This window comes from Manacus vitellinus, unplaced genomic scaffold, assembly GCF_001715985.3.
Source record: "Manacus vitellinus isolate BGI_N305 unplaced genomic scaffold, ASM171598v3 scaffold_58_pilon, whole genome shotgun sequence".
Lineage (NCBI taxonomy): Eukaryota > Metazoa > Chordata > Aves > Passeriformes > Pipridae > Manacus > Manacus vitellinus.
The window spans coordinates 430507-451117 of NW_021940671.1; the positions used below are offsets into that span (position 1 = coordinate 430507).

Genomic DNA, 20611 nt, shown 5'->3' on the forward strand with positions numbered 1-20611 from the left:
TGCGCGACGCCGGGATTCCCGCAGCGGGGAGCGCGGGGGGCCGGGGCGGCGGCCGGGGGGCGGGCGGACCCCCCGCCTTCCCCGCGCCTCCCGGCCCGCAGCCCGGTGCTCGCCCGGTCCGAGCGCGGCGGCGGCGCGGCCGGAGCGCGGCCATGGGGCTCCCGCTGAGCGGCAGAGCAGCCTGGAGGAGAGAGCGGCGAGGAGCCCTGCCCCGGCAGGCTGGAGCCGGACCGGGGCGGACTTCCACCTCTCTTCGCTGCTCCTCACCCGCAGAAGCTGCCCGGGGTGCCTGCGGAAAGGCCTCGCCCGCGCCCTACGTGCGGCGGGTGGGGTGGCTGCGGGAGATCCAGGCCACCATCCGGGAGCACAAGCGGGAGCACGCCGTGCACATCCTCCGGCTGCTGAGGAAGGTACCTGCTGCGGGGATGCGGCCCGGGGCAGCGGGCGGATCGGGGCAGGGCAGGCAGGCACAAAGGGCGTGCGGGCCGAGGGCTGCAGCAGGATGGAGCGCGGTTTACGACGCTCCCTTTCTCGGGGCTGGGGTCTGCAGCCCCCCTTGCGGCGAGCCGGGCTCTGTTGTGCTGCCTTTCGTCCGCTCCGTGCCCCGGCGGCGGGAGCCGCCCGCGCTCGGTCCCTGTCGCGGCAGGCGACACCCGCCCCGACCCCCAGCCTGGGCGAGGGGCACCTGGCTTGGCTGCCGGGGGTCAGAGAGGAGAGCTAGAGGAGAGCTATGCTGCACGTAGGAAAAGGGGCATCCGAGTCTGGGCTGTCCCCATCCACACCCCTCCGTGCCAGCCCCTGGGTGTGCTCAGGAGTGATGCCCCCCAGAAAAAAAGCCACTGCCGTCCCACTGCCACCACATCCCATTATGCCCACCCAGCCAGGTTGGCTGAGACCTGTCTTTGGCAGAACCCAAAATGGTTTTGGAGAGGACCTCTGGGACAATCTAGGCTGAAAGGAGAGATAAAGGGGTCAGTGTATCAGTGGGAGCGTGTTTCTGTCTGCCGCCATTCAGGAACAGAAAAGCCAGTGTGCAGACAGCGTGGTGCCAAACTGATGCTGAGGACAGAGCCCTGCTGCTGGAACAGAGCCATCTCTTCCATCACTCACTGCTACCATCACTTTCCAGGCAAACTCAGCGGCCCCAAACTGCAAGCAACTCTGAAATTGGTAGCATGGGGGACAGACAAATCCCACTTCTGATTTGGACATAAACCACTATCAATTCTTAGCTTATCACGTTGCTTCATTAGATAATGGTCTGCTTCATCTTGGGAACACACACTGCTCATCTTAGTAGTAAGTGACCTTTGGGTGTGAGTGTGGTAGAGCAGGGACTGGCTCGCTGGGAAGCTTGTGCAGCCATCGTACCAGGGAGCTGCAGGGAGCTGATTAACAGCCCTGTTCTGCACATCCCTGGGTTTTACAACACATCCAGCAATGGTGGTCAATGCCCTGGGCTACCAGTGAGTTGCACACTCACGAATAAGAATTTACAGGACCAAAAATTACATCTCTGGTTTTGCTGTCCACTACCTTAGCATTCATCTGAGGATTGTTACCAGCACCACAAACACTCTTCTTATCACACGTGTAGACAGATAAGCCCTCAGCAGAACTCTATGCTTGCACCAGTATGGCAGACAAGGGCTGAATAAGATTTCAAAGGCAGTTTTGGAAAGGCACCGTTACAAGAAGCTTTTGAAGAAAGAGAGGCAACCACTCACTTCATGGACGTGGCAATGTAACGTGAACAGATTTTTGTAGGGTATGCCAGAGGCCAGAACTGCAGAATGTCATTTTCTATAGTGCTCAACACCTCTCCTTGGGACTGAAGCATTGAAACCCTCCGCAGACCTTGAAGGTCTCCAGAAGGTCCATCTCTGAACAGCCAGGGTTTGAATGCTAAGTCACAGGGCCATGTGGAATAGAGGGTCATTTCTAAGCTCCTTTCAGGATCACTTAAACACTTGGCTTCCCCACATCTGTGCTGAGAATTACCATGTCCTGAACACTTACATTTTGCCCACTGCCTTTCCAGTTCCCCATATTATTCCTGGTCCTTATCTCTGCCTGTCCATGTTGAAACAGTGGCCGTCTGTTCATCTGCTCGTGACAGAGCAGTGGGACATGCCTCCTGTAGTCACAACAGAACCCTTCTCGCCAAGTAAGACGGGAACCCATCCAGCAGCACCCCAAAGCCTCAGCTCACAGAGTGCTCAGAGGTTTCAGAGACAGAGGGCTACACCACTACCATGTACCACCCCCTTCAACAGCTGAGCACAACTATCACTCAGTCTGGGGTCATGTATTGACAACCAGTCCTCCTCACGTGTCCAGTGTCAGCTTCAGAGAATAGTATGATCAATCCTTTTTCTCATTTATAAATTTTCTTCACTCCACGACTAAATTCACCCCTTAGCTTGGTCCCCAGCATGTCCTTCCTTACCTTGGCAGCAACACGCTCTCGGGGGTCGCGGATCAGTGTGTCCTAGGGGACGGTCTGTTTGTTACCTGTAAAAAAACAGATACCTTGTTCACTCTAGTGGACAGGGAGGATATTTAACACCACACCTCATCACTGTGCTTTGGGCCAGGGTGCAAATACCCTAGAGAGGGCAGGGAAATGGTGGGACGGGAATCACAGCCTCCTCGGGTGAGCAGACACGCTCAGCCAGGCCAGAGGACACGGGCTCCCCATGTGCCTCCTGCTGCTCCTGGCAGACACACACCTTGTGCAGCCCTGCAGATGGAGTGTATCTGCCAGTGGGTTTTGATCTGTGTTCTGCAGACTCCAAAGGGCTGTGGACTACTCCTAAGATGTTGATAGGGTGTGATAAATAGAGCAAGCAAGCCAGGCAGAAGCAGATCCGCTAACGGAGATGGAAGACCCAGCATTTTAGAAGACTGCACAGAGAACAACTGCAAACCACAGGTGTACACGTGCTTTGTACATCAACACTAGCTCCATTGCACATCTTCAGCCTCAGAAATGCCCACCTGCAGAAGCCAGATCAGCTTTCCTGCTGATCTAAGTGGGCATCGCTCAGCTGAAGCCAGGAGAGACATCAGACTAGCAAAAAGTCTGGTGTGATCTGTTTTCCCTGTGCTGAGACAATGACCAAGTGTCATTTTTAAGACAACAGCACTAAGCCAGCTGAACTGGCAAGACTTTTAATATTCTGCTCTCAGCAGCCATCCTTTAGGTGGTACAAAATTTTCTGAGAAATGAGAGAGAGAGAGAGAGAGAAAGGGAAATAAGTAAGATGAACCAGAAAATGCCTCTGGGCTAAGAATTTATGGAATATCAATGTGAAGTGAATATTTACAGCTATATTACTTACAAAACCCTCGCAGGCAGGATTTATAATGGGAATGCAGATTCATCTTAATGGTAAAGCTCCAACTGGGGGACTTTAATTACTTGTCTGACATCCACTGCTGCATGCCCAGCCATGCCATCCTCACGGCAGATTTCTTCATCTGTGCACATTACACTTGGCGTAGGAGGCTCCATTTCCCTGAAGCCTTATGGTTAAGGGAGACACTGGCATGATGCCTTGGTACGCTCCTGGCCCATATCCAGCTGTGGCTGTCTGTCCTTCAGGACTGATCCACTGCTTGGCTTCCTTGGTTTCTTATGGGTGTTATCTGTTTACACACAGTGATGGGGCTGTAATGCATTTGATTTGTTGTCCCGTTCTCCACTAGATCTGTAACTAGGATTTCTTTGATATTGTTCTTTCTGCTCAATCCAAGCATATCCAGAGCAGGATATCCAGCACTCTCTTATACTGGTGCTTAGAGTTTAAGATCCCACACCTCTGCCAGCTATGGCTCCATCCCTGTTGGTGATGTATGTGCATACATCCAGCTTTTTTCCCCCTCTCTCTCCTTTTTTTTTTTAGCTCTCAGTCACTGGGTGGTGCCTGAAGCACACGCTCGGCAGAGCAGTGCGAACATATGGGGCACCCATTTGCTTATTCATTTCTCCTGTCAGCAGCATACAGAATGGGGATAAGACTTGTTTCCTCCCTCAGCTGAGCCCTCCTTGTCAACTGAATCAAACCCAGCACCATCCCTATTAAAGAGGTTTTTCTTGTTCTACATTTCTACTCCTAAGGTATTTTTTTCTTCTCCTGTGATTTTTGTGCGAGTACGTTATCTGTCTTTCCTGGATTTTTTTTGTTTTTCACCACTTTATGGTACCTCCTGATTGTAATAACTATGTCATATATTAACTCTTGGCCTTCCTCTTAACAAGAAACAGCTTAGTTCTTTGCAGTATCACCCATCTGACTCCTGGGGAGGCTTTTTGTTCCTAAAGCTGCTCAGGTTTCTTCCAGCATGTCCAAAGGTGTCCTGTACCCTGGTCCAGGCAGATGAGTTGCGTGGACCACAGATGTTCCCTTAACTCATATTGTGGAAGGTGGGAAGAGGAGTCCCTCTGACTGTGGTGTAAAGCCACCTATAAATGTACCATTACACCTAAAAGACAATGCTGCCAGCACTTAGTGCTTACTGAAAAATTTACAGTACAGCTAAACTCATAAGGATGGGCAGGACTTCTGCTCAGCCAGCCACCACCAGGGTGTAATGGCAGCATCTGAATACCCGAGAAGAGTTTGATTCTTCCAGAAAAGCTGAGATTGGAGAAGCATCTTTAGAGCCACCCTTCCTGCTTGGCTCCTTCAGCGGATTCACACGTAGAGGCTGACAAAACTGTGTTTCTCTAAAACTAATTCTCTCTGGGCTCCAGCCAGCCTGAAAATTATAAGAGTTCTCACCTTCCTGTAATAGGTGGAAAGAAGGTGGAAGCCCTTAGGCTCACTAGCTCAAATTAACACTGCATCTCATTGAGCTCTCTGGCTGTCTGCATCCCCCAGCACAGAAATGCTTGGTCAGACACAGCTGCTTCACCTCTGTTGGATAATTTCCTGTACTGAGCATCCAGCTGGCACCTCATCAGATTTACTTTCTGTTTTCAAAACACCTCATGGTTATAGCTATGAGGAAGCCCATGTATGACACTGTCTGTTTTTCGTGTAGGACCTGGGACTGGAAGGAACATTCCTCAATGAAGTGCTCTACAAAAATGCAACTTTCCTCAACTTGGTGGATCCCATCTCCCATGACTTGCTGATGAGCCTCGCTAGAGATCTGCAGTGTCCCAAAAAGGTGAGTGTTCCCTCAGCCCTGCAATCCTTCAAAAACATCCACTGTATGCCCTGGGATTGGCAGCAAATAGATTGTGGGACATATTTCTGTACAAATTAGCTAAAATTACCTCAGCACATGAGTGCAGCTGAAGGAGGGGGTGGTTATGTGCACGGAAATCAGGAAATTACTTTTTGTGCCTATAAACCTTGGTGACAGGGTACAGTGCCATATTCACTGGTATCACAGGGGTTCAAAGCAGCTAGAGCTTATGGGGGGCTTAAGGGGCTGCAGAGGAGAGCAGAGATCTCTGCAGGAAAACCATCTCTCTCTTCCCAGACCCTTTGCCATATATAACTACCCTAACCCAGTATTACTTCCCCCCAAACCCTCCCAGATCTCCCAGTAAAGGATGGTGCTGTAGGAATATATTGCAACTCAGGGTTCAAGAAGTAAATGTGTTACATGCACATTATCCCTGCACTGCTCCAGCATTTCCCTTCAGAGCATGAGGTGAGCAGAGACAGAAAGGCAAGGCTGAGCACACACAGGCAAACATCACAGATACCACAGTCCCACTGCAACACCAGCACCTATTTCTGTTACCTTTGCCACCACAAACACTTGGATTTGCAATGTATCCATTTGCTCATCAGGCTTGGCAAGTGTCATGTTTGCTTTATAAAGAGAGCAGTGGAGTAAATTTCTTATTCAAAGAGAGATATTAAGTACACAGAGCTCAGAGCAAGCAGCAGCACCCCAGGGAATACACTGAATGCTTGGTGTAGATTAGTGGCATTTCTAACCTTGTTCTGCATCTCCTGAGGCTCACTGATAACAATTAGCCAGTCAGGTCTCAACAGACAAACTACATTTAGCCAAAGTTTAATCATCATTATTGGGCTGCAACGCAGCCTGAAAAAATAAATCTTTTCAAGTGTAATCTCTGTGCAAATTCTATACACATCTAAAGGAGGGGGTGGGTTGCAGCACTACTTCCTCTTTAGTCATACTTCATTTGACCTTATCTCCAGCTGCTCTCCCAGACCATCTCCAACCCCATGGTGTGCAGTGCCCCTCAGGGCAGGCAGCAGGAGGGGATGTTACCCTCCTCACCCAGGTGCTCAGTAGATAACGTGCTACAATTTTTATACACCTGCATAATACCCCCCTCTCATTTCATGCCTTATAGATGCACATGCTAATCTGCACTGACACACATACCACTACATAGATATGATTTTCACCATTCCTAAGGAAGATGTTGAGCACCTGAGCTGCCCCTCAAAGCCAACAGGAGTTTAACTCAGTGGTTGGAGAGATTCAGTACCTACAGCACCCTTCCCAGAACACACACCATCAGACCACGTACCATCTCCGACCCTGGCTGAGCATCTGGTGGGTGTAACTGCATTACAGGCAAGCAGGCTGAGTGCAACTCCCAGTCTGTCAGTGGAAATTAAATCAGTGAGGACACGGGAGAGAACAGGAGGGTAATTCTCAGTTGTGTGAGCCAGCAGTCACTCGCAGAGCACTGTGCCAGCTGCTGTGCTGAAGCCTGGTGTGCACGTGCCCCCACTTGGAAAGGTTTGCTGTTGTAGGTGACAGCAGAGTGCCAGCTGCAGCCTTGCCAGCACAGTACCAGGCTAGAACAAGGCACCTATCCCAAGAGCATGGGCTAGTCCCTGTGGGTTCCTAGGGGGGCTGGGATGGGGGTCAGGGGGTGCTCAGCTGAGCACTAATGCTGGGTTCCCTCTGCACTGGGCAAAGCAGAACTGCCACATGCTGGCAGCGCATGCCATGAGGGTTGAGCTGATTCAGTGGGTGTTTGTCAGCATTTGGAAAATACGGTAGAGAGGGCAAAAGTCTCAGCCTTCAGCATCTGCCATTTGCCATTCTGCTTCACCATCTTTGCTCCTTTCCCATCTACCTCGTCCTTCTCCCTTGCCTCATATTCTGCTATGGTGCAGGCAGAGTCTAAGTTGTCCCTTTGCTTTCAGGAATATGACCCTTGGAAATCCTCAGACAGGATCTGCAGGCAGCTGATTTACCACCTGACACCCCACTCCAAATGGCACCGGCACGGCATGCCCCGGAGGAAGTCCCAAGTGTGGTAAGGAGCCTGGCAGGGACAGGATGGGGGATCTGCCTCTAGAAACTGTGTTGCACCATCCCAGTGTGCCTTCTCAGAGAAGGGCAGGACTGAAAACCGTGCACGGCAGCTGCTGTGCAGTCTCTTACAAAACCCCAGCAGGGTCAGCCCCAACACCCCTCTCCTTGATCTCGTTTGCCATTTACTCTTTTTTGTGTAGTCTTACAGTTTCTCCCCCTCTCCAAAGCACACTGAACTCAATCCCACTGATTGCACAGCACAGACAACCCTCCTGCAGGGTGTTTGGCCCCAGAGCTGGCAGCCTTGCAGAGACACCCACGTGCCAGCTGAGCTCTGCATCCCACTTTGTCCTTGTTTATATCAGTAAAACTTCCCTGCCTGTGGGAAAGGTGTCCCATTATGAGGCACTGCCATAAGCTGATCACCCCATTCAGTAGGAACCACTTTGGGGGGGCTGGCAGAGATGTGACCATCCTTCTCAACTCCCATTTCTCTGCCAGCACCCAGAGAGGGCCTGGAGATGGTGCTGGGCCTCATGCAAAGGCAGCACAACTCAAAGCACGTCGGCCACTGACAGGTACTGGATGGCAGCTGCTTTCCACTACCAGAAATGTATTCAGACACCTACACTTGTTCCCTCCTTGACACTTGCTAGCTTTTGTAACCAGATAAAGAGCAATCCCCACCTTCTCTCCTCATTTTCTTTGAGCAAACCCTGCTCCTGTGACGCAGATCACCAATGCTGAAGAGAAGACAGAGAAATGACTAAGAAAAGAGCCCATGTCAGCCCCATTAGCTTCACTGGAATAAATGCAGGATTGGATAAAAAGAAATGCAAAATCAGCAGCACACTGAGAAAGGCCTTGGGCTTTTCTGAGAGTTTTAGTCTTTGATGTGTGCCAGCAACTTAAAATCCCCCATGGGAATTGACATTTCTATCGTACCTTTCATTCTGACTCAGAGGCAGATCCCCAGTGCATCTTAAGGAATAAAATCCCTAATATCATGATTTCCAGGCCATCTGCCTCTCATACCTATAGCCCCACTTTGCCACCAAATCTGAGCACTCTGAATGCTCTCCTTCCCAGCACCCCACAGCCCAGGGCTGTTTGTGCTGCTTTGCAGGTGGGAACCACAGCACAGAACAAGACTGAGGTTCCAGAGCTGAGTCCTTTCTGGTTTTCCAAGTGAAAAATCCCTCCCTGCTGCTACTAACTCAACCCTCTGCCTCCATACTCCTGCTTGCAGGCAGAACAAACCTCTTTTGGTTGTTGGACTCCAGGATGAAGAATCAAACTGGAAGTGTTCTCTGTGATTGCACAGCCCAGGGACAGCAGAGGACTGCAAACTGCTGCAAACTCATCACTTACCAACAACAGAGAGGAGGTCTGTGGCCAGAGGAAGAGCTCTGGGCCCCATGAACCCAAATCCCACGCAAATCCCAAAGTCTTGGCCAGGTACAGAACATCTGTGAGCACAAGCAGGGAGAGGGCAACGAGGCAATGTGCGATGGAGGGAAATATAGGTCTAAAATGGGTGGCCTTACCTGGAAACCAGGCCCAGTTACAAGGTGTTACATAAGGCACAAATTAATCTTGATTAAATATTTAACAGAAGAGCTTCCTCTTTTAAGTCTAGAGATGAAGTGGTTTGCAGTTTGCAGCAAAAGACGCCTGCAGAGTTGGCATCCAAAGCTGCTGCAAGAAAACGGGTGTTGTCAGTAGCAGGAAGGCAAGAAATAGCTGCTTCATTTGGAGATACCAGGGCCTGAGTTTGTTCAGCCAGGCTGTTTTTACATGATCCAAATTCTCCACTTCTCTCTGTCAGCTAGTAGGAGTATTTTGCTATTAGTGTCTGTTTCAAAACCCTTGGCTTGTACCCTTCCTGCCATTGAGGTCCTGTAAAGAGCATGGGGTAGCAGCAATGCTTGGAAGGAATGTCTAAAATCTAGTGGGGTTTAAGGACAACAGAGAGGAATCTATGCATGGAGAACACATTCAGGAAATTAATCCTCCTCTCACTTTTGCAGTGTCCTGGGCTTTGGCATCTGGTTTTCACAGAGCTGATGCAGGACTCCCTTCTCCACTGAAACGCGATTTCTGCTTTCTGGCAGTATTTTAGATGGATCCAGGAGATAATTAACAAGCCCAGCCATACAGAGAGCTTGGAGCATCTGCCAGGTTTTAATTACATTTGGGATGTTATAGAGATGTGGTATGGGAGATTGAAAGGACCTGCAATACTGGAGTCAGATCACACATCAGGTGTTCCTTCCCACTGCCAAATACAAAAAAAAGTGGGTCACACACAGACTGATGATAGTCCACATCTACATCTACCAGCTACTCTCAGTGGGACCCACACCCAGCAGGTACAAACCTGAGCCACCCATGAACTGATAGGGCAAAAAGGATAAGATACATTTCAAGCACTACTGTTTCGATACACAGGCAGACCCCATACAGAAATGTGGAAGGACAAAGCCTATTTCAACTCAGAATACTCAGTGGAACAGCAGCTGGAGTGAGCAGGAGAGATCCAGTCCAGGCTGTGTCTTGTTTCTGTGCTTGACTAAGCTGCCAAGGTGAAGCTGAGAGGCAGTTTGCCCTCTGCATCTGTGCCTGTGAGTTCCTGACAGTGCTTGTCTGCTTTATACAGTGAAGGGTTAGCAGTGTCCCAGCTGTGCAGTCACCCAAAGAGACTATTTCAGCTGCCCAGGTGATACTCAGACAAGTTTGCCACACTGAAAGAAAGGGGCTCAGTTCTCCTTTCCTGCAAAATCCTGTCTTGGGTCTGCAGCTTCCAGCCAGCAGCCTGCACCCTACTGGCCCTGACCCTGCTTGGGTTGACTGCCTAACCAAACTGGGAAGGTGAGCTCTTGGGGATTTACTCTGGGAGTTTTAAAATTTAAAAATTCAAGAGCTGGAGGGTAAGATTTCTGCAGCAGCGACCAGCATAACTTTACTGCACAGTTTTCAGTCCCTTACATCCTAATGGGAATTCAGTTTTAGCATCATTTTACAGTTGTATAGATCACTCCCACTTAACGAGCTGAATACATCCTAGAATGTTGTATAACTCCAGCTTCACTTTCTCATTAAATTGATGTTTGTAGTGTAAAGATTAAGAAATGCACCACTACACAGATGTAGGCTTTTTAGGTTATCAACACCACATCTGTGGCATTTTGACAGGTGCAGAATTTTTTAGATATTACTAATTCTTGTTTTCAGAAGTCTTGGGGCCTCCTTTAATGGTGAATTAAGGAAAATTGTCACCATCTGCCTCCAGAACAGGGCTGGACCCAGAGGATGTATTACTTTTTGAGAGCCAGAACAGTTCAAAAAGAGAGAAGGGTATCAGGTGAAGACAGGCTTTGTGTGGAGAGCTGGATCTCAGCCTAGTCTGTGATCAGGAAACTGGATTACAACTGAGCTGTCTTGGCAGAGCCATGTCAGGGAACCTTAATGTATCTTCCACTTGCATCATCCCCAGAGCTGGCTACTTCAGTGTAACTATTTCCTTTCTGGAGTGCAAAGGATCAACCAAACCTGGATCCACAAAACAGAGCTTTACAATCAGGGGGTTCCTAACATAGGGGAAAAAAACCCAGGTTTTTTGCACAGTGACTGGTTCTGGAGGAGCAAAGGCAGTTGTGTGTATGGAGTTAACTCCCAAACGACATGTGTGTGAGCTTTCCTTTTCACAAGTCTCACCACAGTTTTACTTTGCTCATCTGAGTGAATTTCATCATGGCTAATCCAAAACTGGGTGGAGAACTGAGTATCCCTTCCGGGCTTGCTGCTCCATTTCTGTTACTGACGTGCATTGCCCAGACGTTGCAGCATTAGATGCACTTTTAAAATGCAGTGAAAGCACTTGTGTCTAGAGGACTTCAAGGAAACAGCCCTAAAGGGATTTGGATCTTTTTTTTTTTTCCTTGAAAACATCACTCAGGGCTGTGGCTGACAGCTCTGGCAGATGAGATCCCAGCCTTCAAATGGCATGAGGTGAATATTAACTACAGCTTCATGTCAGCCTTATGCAACAGGGTAAATAGGCACCATCATTCCTGCTTTAGCAAAAGGAAGCCAAGTTAGAGAATACCAGTGAGTTAAGTAAAGCCATATGGTAATAGCCATATGGGAGCACAAGAAGTGCCCCACACAATGTTTTCAATAAGCTGCTGCTCACAGAGATGTCAGCTGGACAGACATGAGCTGGTGTATGAGTTGTGAAGAGAGGCAGGAATTGTGCCCTCTTCTTACAGTGCACAGCATCCCAAGCACTACCCATGATGAGGGTTCCCAGCAGCATCAAGAGGCAGATGCAGCTGGAAAGGCTGTTGGAGGTGGCAGAAAGGGTCATCCAGCAGCTTGACACTGCCTTGTCAGAGTCAGAAGAAAAAGGCCAAGACTGGCAGGCAGGAGAAGCAGGACACTTTGACAGAGAGACAGTGAGTGAAATAACAGAGGCTGAGTGGCAGATGGTAGTTAAAAGCCATCAGCAGAGACCTTGTGCCTTTGTGACCGTGACACAGTTGAAGGTCTGGCAAGGACATAGGCTGATACATGATATTTACAGTGAGGAGGCAGCATTATTCCCTGCTTTGCTAGGATAGGCCTAAATAATGAAGGGAAACAACCCGAGGTCTTGCATGGATCAAGTGGCAGCACAAGGAAGGCCAAGGGTTCCCAGCTCTCCTGAACACACCTTCAAGAACAAAGTGAAGATGACAGCAGAGCCAGGAGAAGGAGAGGCACTCAGCTGCATCAACACCTACAGATGTCCAGGTCCCACCCCAGTTGCAGAGGGAGGGGGGTAGGAGAAGGGCTACCTTTGCATTCCCTTGTCTCCCCACAGTTGGTCAAAAGAGCTTGGGCACAAGGATGGAGATGTGACTAAGAGACTTCTCCTGGAAGTGGCCTATTTGTGCACTGCCTCCATCTTTACAGCAGTGTCAGGCCCAGCCTCAGATCAGCTCGAGTTGGGGTAGTCTGTACTTTTGAGGCTTCTCTTTCCTTTTTCATGTTGCATTAGAGGCAGCTCAAGCCAGCCCTGCACAGCAGCACCCTGTGCCACAGAGAGGCAAAGCAAGCAGATTATGCTAAATAGGCAATTAAAAAGCTCAGAATCCATCCCCTAAATCACTCCTGAAAGCAGGGAAGCCATCCAGACATGCTTGTCACAAGGTTCTATGGAAGGAAGAGCAGCCAAGAGATACCTGACTCATGGCTAATTAGCCACTACTGGCAGTGCCTGTTAATGATGAAGGGGATGCACAGGAATGGGAGTTTCTGGCATCAGGAAAGTTTTACATTTGGAGACAAATTAAATGTAAAAATAAAAGGAGGGGGAGAAAGCTGGTAATTCTCCAGAGAAACAGGCAGGGAGTGGTAGACATCCCTCACTGCTGAAATCCTGTCTGACTCTTACTGTCTCCTCCCAGTCTCTCTCCATAGCATGGAGACAAGGAAGTGAGGCTGGGACTCCAAGAACCTGAACATTCCTGGGCTGAACATGCTCCTCCAAACCCCACAAAGCTAACAACAGGCCAAACACTGCTGTGACTGCTGCAAGTCCCAACAGGGCAACACTCAAGAGCCATTACACCCCTTCCCCGCAGCCACCAAAGAATTTAGCTGATGAGCAAGAAAATGAAGGGATTCAATGCTAATAAAAGAAATGTGCTGAGCCTGCAGCTTCATGGACTCAAAGAAGGACCTGGAAGATGGCCTAAGGGTTAGTTCCCTTGGGACAGGTCCTCGAGACAAACAACTAGCAATTAATTTCAAGTCTCCTAATTTTTCCATCTCAAAACACTCTGAATTTGCTTATGCTAGCTGAGTTCTCAGGAGGCAGAAGATTTTTATCCCAAAATAAAGCCAGGAGAGGCACAAGATGGTTTCATCCCCTTCCCAGCCCACACTTCTCACTGAGAGAAAGGGGGTTTCTTCTGACACCTGCAGGTCCCTCAGGCCTCTGCTCTGTCTGCATGATCCTGGGTGGATCTCACGTGGCCAGGGGACTGCTGGCTAATGCCCACTGAAGAGCAGAGCTGGCACCTAGGAATGGATGATTGGCAGTGAGGGTGGAAGGAGGACTGCCTGCACATCCTTAGGAGAAAGGCCTGACCCTAAGATGGGAGCTGGGAACAATGGAAGTAAGAACTTCTTTCACATGAGCGAAACAGGGAGATGTACCTCCAAGAGCTCTCATCCCTCAGCAGGGCTGGACAGGGGTTGCAAGCAGAGTGTTGATTCCTTATAAACAGGAATCTGAGCCGGCAACTTTCCCCTCTGGATGCTGCATCCCCAGGCAGGCAGGAGGGGATGGACTGCTGATTGCCCTTGTTTCTTGCTCTAAGTTTCACAGAATTTTTCACTCAGAGCCATTTTTCCAGCATCTGAGGGAGTGGAGGTTTGTTTCCTCTCTAAGTTTGCTGCAGATAATACAAACACAGTCTGCTTCCCTGAATCCAGAGTCCAGATCCTTGTTAGATGCAAATCCCCCCAATTATAAATCTGCCCAGAGCACCAGTTGTGGTAGCATGAGGTTAATCCAGCCCCTAGTGTTTCTGCAGCCCTCTGTCTACAAGTCCCACGGGCATCAAGAGCCACATTTCTAAGTAGCTGTTGTGTCTCACACAAAGGAAAAAAACCTGCAGCTGAGGCAGTCTTTAAGCCTATTTCACTTGCAGAAATTAGGGGATAATAGATGACCCATTTCCCTGGAAGTAAGCCTAGCATTTTCTCAGCTGCTGCACAAGCGACTGAGAGCTCAGTGTCCTGTGTATCCTGCCCCCCACCCCCTCACACTCCCTGAGAAGTAGAGCTTAAAAGAGCTCAAAAAAACCCTCCAAAAACAAGTGTCAGATAATTCAGAGTCAAGCACCTACCCACGTCTCCCTGACCCTTTTCTATCAGCAAGTACATTTACCTCTAAAGCAATAGAGGAGGAGTGGCCAGCTGTGCTGGGCTCTTCCTAGGGATGGTATTTAGCTGCACCTCTTGGAGCTGAACAGAAACACCAAGGAGGTGAGGAGGAGGCTGCCAGGGTTCACAGCATGCATGGGGTGTCAGATCTCATGCTTCAGCACTTACCAGAGAGCCTGGCTGCAGCACGGGGGCTTATGTCTACCAGGACGAGGCTCCTACAGACACATCATCCCTACAAGAGGCATTTTTATAGGCAAGAGAACAATTTAAGCACAGGAGGAGCCCACAGTGCTGGGACAGGAGGCCCAGAGTCACCCTGGCAGGTACAGCAATGAGGGCAAAAGGAAGCAGCAAAAACACAGGAAAGGAAAGAAAAACAAGCCAGCAAAGAAGGGAGGGCGGGCTCTGGCACAGGACAGGAGGGTTTAAGCACATTCAGCCGGGAGCAGTCCAGTCTGCAGAATCAATTACGGGAAGATAATTTGTCTGCTCGATTAAAGCCTCCTTGGGGTATTGGCTCGTTGCTGGAGAGAGCAGCAGAAGGTACCTGCTCTGGTCAGAGCACGATCCGTGACTTATTACTGCAGTCCCTGCACAGCAGTCAACAGGAGGGGAGGCTTAACGGGCAGAGAGAGACAGCACATTGCTTTTGTCTTTCAGACATTTCCCCTCACTTATCACTGTCTGCACTCAGAGCCAAGTCACTCTAAAGGGGACCCCAAGAGCCATTCAGACCTGCCCCCTGTTAAGAAAAGAAAGCTGCTGCTGCAGACGCGGAAGGAAAAACGGCACCTGAATGCTGAGGGCCGGCAGCAGGAGCGGTGCCGGCTCAGACGTGCCCTCCAGTGGTCCCCATCCCCAGACCAAACTGGGCTTGTGCCTTGCAGCTTTACAGAAAGGAAGGTTTGAGGAGGCTTTGCATAGACCGAGACAAGGCTTGGGGCTGGGGAAGGTGTCCCTACGCTTGTGCCTCCTTTCTGTGTCCCCCACCCCCCCAGAATCTGCCATGGCTTGACAGGGCTGGGGAAGAAAATTCCCAGGAGCCACAGGCTGCATATACACAAAATGGGCACTGAAGTAGTTACAGTCTTGCTTCTATGCTTGCTTATCCTTTATTCCCCCACACTCCCGACAAAGTCTTATTTTAAACCCATAGAGGCCAGAGAAGGCTTCTGTATCTCTTGTACCAGCCCCTTATGGATATAGGGGACTGTTTCCACCATGCACTCAGGTTCACAGAAGTTTCATTTCTCTCTGCTTAACCTGACCAGTATGAATGCATACCTTCACTATGCATTTGATGCTTGGTTTTGCTAGAAAAAAAGTACTCCATATTAAACACCCAGTTTAAACACAGCTAAAGGGATAACCTGAGACTCTTCCAGCTTTGAGGCTGGTCCCTGATAGACTTCATACAAGTTGAACCCTCTTTTGTGGTAGATCATGCTACACCACTGCCAGTGGTTGGTGACAAACTATACCAAAAAACCACAGACATTGTTTTTCTGGAGAGTTAAAAGAAATGCAGCTCCCAGGCAGCCTAGGCTGATCTCAAGGATCCCTTGGATTTGTAGGAAAAGGGAGGCTTGCCCAGTGTCACCACAGCATGCACAACTGCTACTGCTATTGCAGCAGCTAAAAGAACTGCACCACTGCTACAAGCAACATGGTAGATTAATTCTTCACAGTCTCATCTCTGGGGCCCTGATATTGGAAAGATATCAAATACTGTCTTCAAGTGGAGGTCCTGTGGAGACCTCCCTTGTGTGCTTTCAGACCAGTTCTCCAGGACATCAGTCTCTGCTGTTTGACAGTACAGACGAGCACTGCTCCCCTTACCCCTCCTGCAATCCACTCACGAGTAGTGTGAGTCATCTAAAGTGTAAATATTTAGTAAGTAATACATTTTACTTACAATACTTTAGGGTCTGAATACAAGCTAATCCATGCTGTTATTACTTCTCTACCATGAGAGCTCATTAGTTTGAATGCACGCTTGCAGATACAGCCTCAGCCTGGCACAGTGAATGCCCACGGGAAACACAAGGGCACATAGAAATAACCTGGGCAAAGTGCTACTAAACCCAGAGCAGGAATTTGTGGGCTTAAGAATTGACAGGGCAGGCCATGAGGTCTTTCCACCTCACGCTCCTACCACGAAGCACAGCTACAGGTTTGCCGGTGTTGAACGTGTCCACAAAGGGCTGTTGCCTGACCTGATGCACATTTATTCATTCATGTTAACACATGCTCATAGGGGATCATTAAGGACTGAAATTTCCAGGATGCCATGTACTGCATATGTAAAGCAAAGCTGTAGAGGCAGCATCACATCCTCTCCACAACTACAGAAGAGCCTGGCAGTCCTAAGGCTCGTAGGGACATTCTCCCCTGCCACGGGAGCTCCTGCGGTGCTGCAGCCTCCTCCGAGGAAATTGCATGTCCCCATGAACCCATTGCTTTCAGGGACTGGCTGTGCCACAGGAGTGCAGGACACTACAGAGAGCCAGATAGGAAGAGTGGGGACCTTCGAAGTGGTGGTTAATTCTTAACCCACCCTGATCCTCCCAAGCTCAACAAGGCACTTACAGACCCCCTGAGCACACAACTGGGGGTCCTACTAAGGCTCCCGTGTCCTTAGAGCTAGATGTGTCTGAAAGAGCAGCAAGACTAACATAATTTACACTAAGGGATTAGGTTCTTCTATGTTACACCAACACACACTTTCTACTCAGTTTTGCAAAGTATCCCCACCAGCTCCTGTAGCCCCACAGCTCCCACTTCTCACAGCACTCTCACAAACCCACAGTTCATTATAACACTCCACTCCCCACTCCCTTTGCATACCCAACAGCCCCATAACACAGCTTTGCCTGCTGTACAGCTTGCCTACCTCCTCCTCTCTCCGCTTGCCAGGCAGACAGCAAAAGAAATGGCTGAAGCCATCTCTGAGCACCCTTATGCCCTCCCCGCCTCCTCACAGCTGCAGCAGATCCCAGATGATCTGCTGACCACAGAGACCCAAATAGGCAGCCACTGGTGCTGCTTACTGACTAAGTGCTGGTTGTGAAAGCTTAAAGGGACATGCAGTAAATCCACTCCTGGAGTGCAGTTTGCCTATTGGTTGTTTTCCTGGTAAAATATCAGTTTTTCAGCCATTTAACACTGCTCTCCTCTGCAGCACAGTCTGTTTGTGGCAGACCTTGGCATTCACCTGGAGAGGTGGCTCACAAACAGCCCCCACATAGTGCAAACCAGTGCACTTTGAAAGTTTGCTTGCCTTGGTTATTTTTGCTTTCTATACATGAGCGTCCGTACACACACAGACAGACAAACCCTTTGAAATCTGCTGGTGGAAGACACTTTAGCATCCTGTGTTTAGCCAGTTCTGGCAAAGTTCATGTATAGGTGCTGAGAACACACAGGAAAGCCCCAGGACAGCCTGCCCTGAGGTATGGTGTAAATGCTTGTTTCCCCTATAAGCTCTATTAACCCTTTGCTTAATGTTCTAGCCCCTGCTGTTAACGAGTCCTCCCCTGTCACAAGCGCTCTCTCTCTTGGGTGAGATGGATGGGAGTGCTTCCCTTAATGATCTCTCTCCCCTTTTCCATAATCAGCCTGAAGACCAGCTTGCAGAAGAAGGTGAGCCAGGACTCCATGGATTTGTCGGGGATCCCCCTGACCATGCGGGATGTCCACCGCATGGCCTACTACCTGCAGAACAACGGGGACCACCTCACCTCCGTGGACCTGAGCTTCACCGAGCTGAACGATGACATGGTGCGCCTGCTGCTGCCCTTCCTCTGGGCGCTCCCCAAGCTCACCCACCTTTCCCTCAACGGCAACCGGCTGACGCGGGCGACCATGAAGGAGCTGACTGACACCATGAAGGACATGAACAAGTTCCCTTGCCTGGCCTGGGTTGACCTCGGCAACAACGTGGACGTCTCCTCCATGCCGCAGCCGCTGCTCGTGGGCCTGCGCAAGCGGCTCAGCCAGCAGACCACGCTGCCTACCATCTATGAGGCGCTTGACTGCGACTCTGAGATCGCCGGCGGGCACGAGGGCAGCCAGCCAGAGGATGAAGCAGCCGGAAGCACCCCGCCACGTGCTTTTTCTCAGCAGGGCTGCGAGAGGTGACTGAACAACAGGCCGGCGCTGGCACACTGAAGCCACCCCAAGGAGCAGTTTCGAGTACAAACATCAAGCAGAAGGCCAGCTTAGCCGGCTTCCTTTGGCTCTTTTTCTCTCGCCTTTCCTGACATCTCCCCCCCAACCTACTGTGAGATAAAAGCCTGTCGTCCCCCCGCAACGTGCTCCGCTCCCTCCCCTCGCTGCCAAACCCATCGCCCACGTTCCAGAGAGGAACCAGTGACTTACAGTGAACCTGGTCCCCAGGCAGGGTCTCACTGGAAGACGGGAAAAGACCTGTCGGAGTCAAGAATATCCTCCAGCAGCCATTGGGTTGAGGGAAAGGGATGGGGGGGAACCTAAAACAGAAACAGGCTTGTAGTTTACTTCCTTTCTTCCTTTTCCTATGCACCTTGGAAACCTTGGGACCTGCAGCCTTGAGTGTGGAAGGAGGTACCCCAAGAGCCTAGCTGCTGTGGAGCTTAGTTGAAGAGGCCAGAGCTGGAGCCCGGCAGTGTGTCTCCCTCTTGTGTCTGGCTCCTTTTGTTTTGTTTTTTTCCTATTGTGTGTTTTGTATGAACGTCTGAACAAAGGGACCTGGTCAGAGACCATTGGATCACATAGGCTGGGGCGGACACATGGCTTGGAACTGCAGCATCAGGATATTTGCTGTGTGACCGGGGTGAGAGGGAGGGGAAGAAGGTATGTGTTGGTGGGAGCATGGGGGATGGGATGAGTTGGGATGGGATGGGAGGAGGGGGGAGAAAAGGGAGGGAGAATGGTCTTGTGGATTAGTAGGATTGGTTTCAAAAACTGTTCTTTTGTACTAAAATTACAAGTTCCAAGGTACTACAATTACAAGTTCCAAGTGAAATTGAGGAAAAGCTGACAAGCTAAGCACCTAACTGTGGCACTAGAGGAGCAAGCAGTGAATGTGCCAGAGATGGGCACTTCCCACAGCAAAGCTCAAAGCTTTGGCTCCTCGTGGCATATCGCATACCTCGTAATACAGACATGACGTGAGCAGCTGCATCGCCATTTCCAATGCTGCCCAAAAACCAAACCACTGATGCAGTATTTCTAGTGTTTTCCATGTTGCTCATGCTCTATGTAAACATAATAAAGAGTTCTCTTGGACATGAGCGTGAAGCACTTCAGAGTCTGAGTATCTGGGTTGGTCACAGATTGAGCCAGCAGCCCAGGCACTGCAAGAATATGGACCAGGAGTCCTCATGCAGTGCCTGAGCAGTGTGGGAGAGGATCAGGTACCATTCATGTTGGTGAGAGTTGTTCATTCCTTTAAGGAAAGAGAAATATGGGTGTTCATTTGTGGTAGGCTGCCACCCTTCGTGCTGCAGGGGGCTGGTCCAGATCCCTCTACTGAGCCTTCCTTCCCTCCAGCAGATCAACATTTCCACCCAACTTAATGTCATCTGTGAAATTCCTGGGGGTGCCCTCGATCCCCTCATCCAGATAATCAATAAAGACACTGAACAGGACTGGCCCCAGTACTGAGCCCTGGGGAACACCAGTAGTGACCGGCCCCAGCTGGATGTAACTCCATTTACCATAAGGCCCCAGGCTCAGCCCTCAGTTTCCTCCCCTGCTGTGGAAGAGATGGTATTAATTTTTTCTTCTTTTCCTTCCAAAATACCTTTCAGCAAAAATGAAAAGCATTTCAAATGTCAGCAAGATCTGCTTAAACTCTTACAGTCTAACCATAGCAGCACTCTGCTCTGTGCCAAGAAGAAAAGTCGGGCACAAAGGATTTAAATGAAGGCTTGGAGCTGCCTGGTGAGCCAGTGCATACCTAGAAAGAAGGAAAAGGGGCACTAAACATTTGGTCTTTGGCTCTGAGCAGTGTGTCCCTAGAGCTCTGCATCAAGGCATCTTCACAGCTTCTCCAAAACAGTGGCACCCCTGCAAAATGAGGCAAGACCCCCAGTGTGCAGTGCACCCCTGACACAGCTCCTCCCTGCAGAGCTCCTGGCCGAGCCCCAGGGAGGATCTGTGCAGCCTCTTTCCAGCCCTGCTTTTGGTCTGAGCTGTGCTACCCAGCAGGATGAGGATGAGACATCCAGCCCCTTGCAGGGGAATTCTATGCTAATCGCTGGCAACTCCAGGAGCTGGAGATAAAGCATGGCTTGAAACAGCCTGGTTCAGCTGAGCAGCTGGGGGATCTGTGTTTATTCCTCCATATGCTTTCGGTTCCTTTGCCATAGAAACCTCCCCATGGGGAGCTGGTTGTGAATAAGTACATGCAAATGCAAAT

At 50.0% G+C, this 20611-nt stretch overlaps 1 protein-coding gene across 1 annotated transcript; it reads left to right on the top strand.

Moving 5' to 3' along the window:
- Positions 1-145: 145 nt before the first annotated feature.
- Positions 146-19491, top strand: LRRC75B (leucine rich repeat containing 75B). Its single transcript, XM_018081866.3, has 4 exons — positions 146-410; positions 5050-5178; positions 7158-7270; positions 17826-19491. The coding sequence occupies exons 1-4, from the start codon at positions 153-155 to the stop codon at positions 18346-18348; spliced, it is 1023 nt and encodes a 340-aa protein (XP_017937355.3). The 5' UTR covers positions 146-152; the 3' UTR covers positions 18349-19491.
- Positions 19492-20611: the final 1120 nt, after the last annotated feature.

What these genes read in the sequence shown, in the direction of transcription:
- LRRC75B (XM_018081866.3), top strand. Translation starts at nt 153, where the DNA reads ATGGGGCTCCCGCTGAGCGGCAGAGCAGCCTGGAGGAGAGAGCGGCGA. An exon ending in ATCTGCAGTGTCCCAAAAAG is followed by an intron (nt 5,179 to 7,157) that starts GTGAGTGTTCCC and finishes CTTTGCTTTCAG; the next exon opens with GAATATGACCCTTGGAAATC. An exon ending in CGGAGGAAGTCCCAAGTGTG is followed by an intron (nt 7,271 to 17,825) that starts GTAAGGAGCCTG and finishes TTCCATAATCAG; the next exon opens with CCTGAAGACCAGCTTGCAGA.